This window comes from Cyphomyrmex costatus, unplaced genomic scaffold, assembly GCF_001594065.2.
Source record: "Cyphomyrmex costatus isolate MS0001 unplaced genomic scaffold, Ccosl1.0 scaffold36, whole genome shotgun sequence".
In the NCBI taxonomy this organism is placed as follows: domain Eukaryota; kingdom Metazoa; phylum Arthropoda; class Insecta; order Hymenoptera; family Formicidae; genus Cyphomyrmex; species Cyphomyrmex costatus.
Window position 1 is genome coordinate 840,940 of NW_017277774.1, and position 6,880 is coordinate 847,819.

The 6,880-nt window shown below is 39.9% G+C and overlaps 1 protein-coding gene across 1 annotated transcript in view; it reads left to right on the plus strand.

Annotated features, from left to right (window-relative positions):
• Positions 1 to 2,442: 2,442 nt before the first annotated feature.
• Positions 2,443 to 6,880, plus strand: part of LOC108776521 (neural cell adhesion molecule 1) — a 34,100-nt gene continuing 29,662 nt past the window's right edge. The window contains exon 1 of the mRNA XM_018543168.1: positions 2,443 to 2,681. Within this exon, the coding sequence (XP_018398670.1) occupies positions 2,600 to 2,681 (82 nt within the window). The 5' untranslated portion in view covers positions 2,443 to 2,599. The remainder of the gene's footprint in view (positions 2,682 to 6,880) is intronic.

Sequence of the window (6,880 nt, forward strand, 5' to 3'; positions counted from 1 at the left end):
GCAACACAAAGCGCATGTACAAAAAGTTGCGTGCAGTAGTACATCGGGGATACGTAAACATCAGAGATTAGTAGAATTGGTAGGAAAAAAATAATTATAATATAATAAAAGAAGAAATTCGCACAAGAACATTCTGATTTTTTACATTTTACTTATATAAAAACGCATAACTTTTTCATATTAATTAACTAGTACCATCTTAATGTTTCGTCATAATTATTTAAACAGACGCATTGATTCGTCATTTGGTATCTCAACGATATGAATAATTTTTATACATATAAACATATTCTCTCTACGTGATTATATTTTACATATACCTTTAAATTTCTCGCTTTTATTTAATGTTTAGAGCAATTTAACTTTCTATTAGTCTAAAAATGAGTATAAGCACTACAACAAAGTAGTTGAATTATTACGTACCACGTAAGTAGTTTTAGTCAATCGACAGAGAGACGCGAAGTAATTGCAAACGTAATTGGTCAGAAAGCAGCACACGGTGTAATTTCGACAACAGTGAAATTGTCATTTTGAGTAAAACGCAGAATGTTGCAAAATGTTTTGCATTGCACGTAATATCCATTTATGCTCACGTGTGTATTTGACATAATCCTCCTTTTAACACTAAAGGATACAGAATTGATAATAAGACATTTTCTGATTTTCATTTTCAAAAAATGATAACAAACTACTTCGAAGAGCGATAATTAAGTTTATTATAAGAGAGTAAAAAGATTGTATATTATAAGAAAAGACATCAAAAATACCCAGTTTAAAGTGAGAAAGAGAGACTCTCTGATTTATTCGTGACATTAGGATGGGATTGAGTTTTCGGTAATCTTTCCGAATTCTTTTTTATCTATACACTTCAAGATTTCTTCATTCCTCGCTTGCTTCGCTGGCGTACAGGTACAGATTACTTTCCCGTATTGTTAACCCTTATTTCTCACTTTCCGATCTACAAGCTAAACACAAACGACTCGCGTTCTCTTTGTTCCGTACCGTTCGCGGTCTCAGCGTTTTCAGCAAGACGACAGTCGTTTTCTAACGTTCACCCGATTCGCGAAGTGTCGGGTAGTCCGAAGGGAGGAGTGCGCGCAGTGGTGTAAGACGAGGTTGAGCGAGGGAGCGAAGGGGATGAAAAGTGATCGGCGGGCGCTTTAAGCGGCCGCCGCACCGGAGGGTGACGGACTCGCACGAGTCATGCCGAGCCGAGCCGAAAGCTACGATGGCACTGTCAGTAGGCCTGCCGCAACGCAGCAGTGAGCGCGCCTTCCACCTTGAGCAGGGAGTCGCGTTTACTGAGAATCGGTTGAGAAGGCCGATTGAAATCAATCGCCGATCTCCCGCGTGAGTGAGACCTGAACGTTCGGTCAATCGGGACCGAAAGCCAATCCATGCGTGACAGGTGAAAGTGACTTTTACTGCAGTGGTGAACCAAACTACCCTCACGCGGTCGCTCTATTCGTATCCCAGAGGAAGACTCATCACGAGTTCGCCACTGCACTGTCGGCCGCTGACCTGAGGTTGCGATTTGGTTCACGGAATTATGCGGTTGGGACATTCTCCCTCGAGAAGGAATGAGAGATATATTTTCGAGATAAAATAGATAATATTTAAGATAGATAATTCTTCCCAGGTAATCGATTGCATTTGTACCTGAAATGAAGTTAGATCGATCTGATAAATATTTGTCAACCGATCCGATATGATTGAAGATATTAATACTTTGGTGTTTGCTGCATAGCTTTTCTTTTTTTTTTTTTTTAATAAATGAAAGCGGCGCAGCGTGAATGGATGTACGAGAACGGTGGGCGGTAATCCCGATATACCAAAGTGCATAATGTAAAATGTTTTTCGTGAGCGGATGTGTTAATTGCAACCATTAACGCTCGTGATCGCGTTAAGTATATGACAAACGGAGTCATCTAGTTTATCGATTTTTCCGTCTCACGTTCTCGAAAACATCATTACGTCATTATCGCCGAGCGATGACGGAGGAGAGATGTGGAATGGGTCATTTGTGCGCGCGTGTGAGACTTAGTGGTGTATGAAGTGAACGCTAATAGACTGTGCAAGGATGTACAATTACCCGATCGAGTAACCCCGTTAGACGACGCTGAAGTTTCCGTACATAAATAACGCGCGTAATCGCGCAGAGCCCTTAAGAAGTTACGCGACTTACTTATAATCTGCAGTTTTACGTCGAGAATCTACCGGCGAAGTGCCTCGCGTGCTCCGTCAACTGCACTTAAGCCTTCTCTCAAAGCGCAGGTCGGGACCCCCGCCGTCGCCCTCGCTTGTTACCGTTAAAAGTGTATATCGGACGTTTCATTGGGAGCCCGTGCTTTTCGCCGCGGGCGAAAATCGGCCACGGAGGACCGGGTCAGATCGATGCGACGGATCCTCCGTCTGCAGCGTCTTATGACGAGATGCGCCCGTTAGAACTGAGAATCCGGATGACCTGACGGATCACCGGGGATCGCTCGTCTCATTGAAATTTATCAGCCGTGTCGACTTCCACTTAAGCAGGGTTTAAGGAGAAGGACAGAGTATCTATACGAGGAGGCGAAGGAGACAAGGATTCATTCCGCTTACAATGGAGAGGATGCTTTTGCTGATGAGCTTGCTGGCCCGGTTCGTCGTTGCGGAAGTCCTGCTCGGCGACGTCGACGAGCCACGTAAGTGAATGAAGAACCTGGAAGCTTCCTAGTACAGAAAAAGAAAGAAACGAATAAAGTATAACATATAATTGCGAAAGGAGAAGAGTTTCGTCTCTCCCCCCCCGTTCGTTTACGTTCGATAATGGGATTGAGGAAAATAATTGGTTCCAATCGTATTTTTCTATTCTTGTTATAAGGTTTCTCTTCCTTCAGTTTATGTTTCTCCAAACTTCCGTCATCGCTTATATATGTCGACACGTTTAAGGCTAAGTACCTACGTTGCTTTCGCAGGTAACGGGGAAAATGTTTACGCTTGCAATATTTCCCTGCTTTCAACATAGTGAAAATATTTACGCGCCTGCATTAAGATCGCTTATATCGACGTCCATATCGATTTTCCATATCACAATGCAGGATAATGAACCAGCAAATGCCACGTGAGATAGTGACACGATAGCTGATTAATTTCTTCTACTAAAATTTTAATTTCGATTAGTGTGGCAGTAAATCAAATGAAATATTTAATGCGAAGAATTTATCAAAAAAGATTATGATTAATTTAATTCTCAATTAAAAAAGTTTAAGAGGCTTTCGATTGATATCACAGATAAAAATAATCACATTAATAATCAAAAAGCAGATGTAGATAGTAAAGACTATAAACATAACGTCAAATAGTTATTGTTTAAATATTTTACACGACTCTAGATAGCACGAGAAAAACATTGAAATAAATGTTTATACGTGTACAATTGTGTGTTTCTGATAAAACTTTCTTCTCATTTCCACCGCTTGTATCTATAGTCGCACAGTATTCGTGTATGACGAATACCACAAAAACTAGAACTTTGACAAGTACCATAGAAAACACTTGAACAAACGGCAATAATTGAATTAATTAACACAGTTATTTGCAGCGATTGTTTTGTGACTCTGAAAAAAAGGTTACAGTGACTGTTTTTTTTTTTTACATCAAATAGAAAATATGTCAACGAGAAATACCAACGGTCATCTAGCCAGTTAACTAAAAATAAAAAGAGAGAGAGAAAGAGAAAAATTTATACATTTTATTAACTCTTTTGGATTTAACCAGGATAAACTTCAATTAGTGAACGTTCCAAAAATTTCACCGAAGAAAAATCTTCGCATTCGACATTAAATATCGTTTTATTATTATTACTGTATTGATTTTTCAGAATGCAGCATATATTCAGCGTATGCGCCAATAAAACGAACGGACAATAATTATACGATCAGCGATCGTTTGCCAATGTCTGGAATTACTGCATTGGCGGAACACGTCGTCGAATCGTGCCGTAATTATCATGCAACAACGGCTTGGACAAATAGCGGCATTAAATGCGAAACTAAATCGAGCAAGACGAGAATTTATTTGGTGATCCGATATATATTTCGGCATTACGTACAGGCCGCTATGTGCGAGGTGACAAATGACGCGTTCTGATTTACGACACGGGACCGGGTAAAAGGACACGACAGAATTTCAGGCGTAACGCCCGGCCGCGATTTACGCCGCTAATTAATGGCGAGGGACAAGTTAGCGGGGCCGTCATCGTACCGACATCGGCGACAACCTCATAATCGTTATCGTGCATACGTTGTGCGTGATGTGACGTGTCGCGTGCGCGAGCGCCGGAAAAAGATGAGGAGGCGTACATTAATTTTGACGTACGCACGGGACGTGAACGGCGTCGAGAATTCGCCGCCTGTCAATAGTTGTTTTGCGGGCAGCGGCGGGGACGCGCCCTCCGCCGCCGCCGTCGTGCTCCACGACATCGGACAGGACCGCAACCCGTTTATTTAATCGGTGCATTATGCAAATTGACATAACGGTTCCACTTCGGATGCAGTAATCGACCGCCATCTCTCGACAGATTCACAATGGGCCAACATGTACGCTGAATAATTGGCAGTAGCGTATCGTGGACTGAAAATCAAAGCCGCTGCATGTGCACCCTTCCCTCCCTCTTCCTCTCTGTCCACCCGGTACCCGCGAATTCTCGTGTATATCAGGAACCAACGATGGACCCCTGGCGTGTAACGCGCGCACACACAAATGCGTAATGGTATGTATGCCGTAGATATACGGCTGTTCCGCTCGAAATTGAATGGTGTCGGGGAGGAGTAGATTGGAAGACAACGAGCTTGGGGGAAAAAAACATATCATGCGAGTAATGAAATTATTTTTCGTTGCAATTTTTTTTTTTTAATAAATAAAGCGGTTGCGCGCCGTTAAAGAAAGAGAGAATTTCGTGATGAAGAATATCCCACAACTCATACCGCGTCGATGCGTGGATTCGCAAATTTACGGCTTCGATTGTTCTACACAATCCTTGTCAGTTATAGAGATATATGAAAGTCACCGTTATTCTACCTCGTGCTACGTTAGCTTTTGGCTTATATTTTAAACTTCTTAAAAAATCCTCTTATCTATTTTTCCGAAATAGATTTTTTATCCTCACTCTTATTTGTAAGTACTTTTAACTCTAATAGGGATTCGTTCTAAAATTCCTTAACTGCAGATATTCACGGTCCAGTGTACTTGAAATTAACGTATTGTATCTCTATTAAATTTAATATCACGTTAATTTTAAGCAAAGATACAATACGTTAATTTCAAGTACATTGGACCGTAAGATATCTTCTTTGGAAATAAAAATCCGAGAAATAAAATAATATAATTTTTAATTATGTAAAATAATATTGCGAAAAATATTTATCACAAACAATTTTTTTACAACGTAGTTAAAAAAAATGTCGTGGTTTGCTGAACTCGCAAATACCAATTAGGGTTAAACGTTCTTGCCTCGTTTTTATGACAATTCAGGTTTAATCGTGTAACTAAACTCCTAGGTTCTGTTCGCGTTAAAATTTCATAACATCTACCGTTTAAACTGGTCAAGGGTTTCAAAGCTGTTCGTTAGGCAAACGAAGCAAAAGCGATGATAAAGTCAAAGATTGCGTATGAGATTTTAATAACGGGTTTAGTAATATCTGTCGATACGGCGTATAACGCAACGTCCTTGTCATGGTTTAAACACCGATTACCAAAGTAGGACGATTGTAAAGTTAATAGGGATATGGGACGTTCGTATAGTAGCGTTACCTTATCTACTTCAATTGCCACGGTAGGTGCAACATTAAATTTTTATTCGATCGTTAAACCGGATAGATTACGATCAAAGGCATCAAATGCTATCCGTATATCGCATTTGCCGTATCATAGCAGGCGACTCTACATACTGCATTGCTGACAGTAAAGCAAATTATGAAAGTGCGCGAACTCCCAGTTGTACACATAACGCCATGTGTACATATGTGTCCATAGCGTTGCTGAAATAGTAGCAAAAGTTTGAATTAAAAGTTCATAGTTTTAATCTTCGCTTGATAATAAAGATTAAAAGGTATATTTAGACCGAGACAATATTTAGAATTTTTCATTAAAACAGAGTTCAATGGTACATACAATTCGCAATTAAGCATCACAATTAATATCTTATTTATAGTCTTACTTTTTCTTTGCAAATTTTTTGCATCAGCCGTTCGCTATTTTATTATATGTGGATTAATCAATAAAGTTATTATTATCCTTAACGATTTATAAAAGTTATTTGAGACGAAATAAATATTCGATTTATGTTTGCTACTGCTTTATTTTGTGTTGCAATTATAAGCGAGAAATAGTATCATTTATTTTAAATGTATAAAAACTATGGACATATTGCGGTGATACGTGAATACGTTTATTTTCATGAATAATGTATATCGAGACATTGGTTTTATGAAAGCTCCATCATAAATTATTGCGTAATGACTCAATCGACATTAATAAACTTGGATTGCTCACAAAAAAAGTTAAAAAAACACAGCGGCATTACATGTATAAAATGAGTTTTTTAACTGTAAAGAAGTGTTCATACTCGCTACGTATTTTTAAATTGATTCTCTTTGAAGTTATCAGTGGATATACGGCCACCGCTTCAAAATGGTGCGTCGAATGCGCTTAAACGACTACAGATCTCCTCGCGGTAAACCGCGTGCTCGTAATGGAGCGTAATGCGTACAGTAACGGTCCATTACGGGCGAAGATATTGAAATTCCGCGGGAGTGCAACTTCGTCCGATGGAAACTTAAAATTCTTTCGCCGGCGGTCGCGCCGCCGCGGCCATGGTCGCGGCCAACCCCCTCCTCCCCCC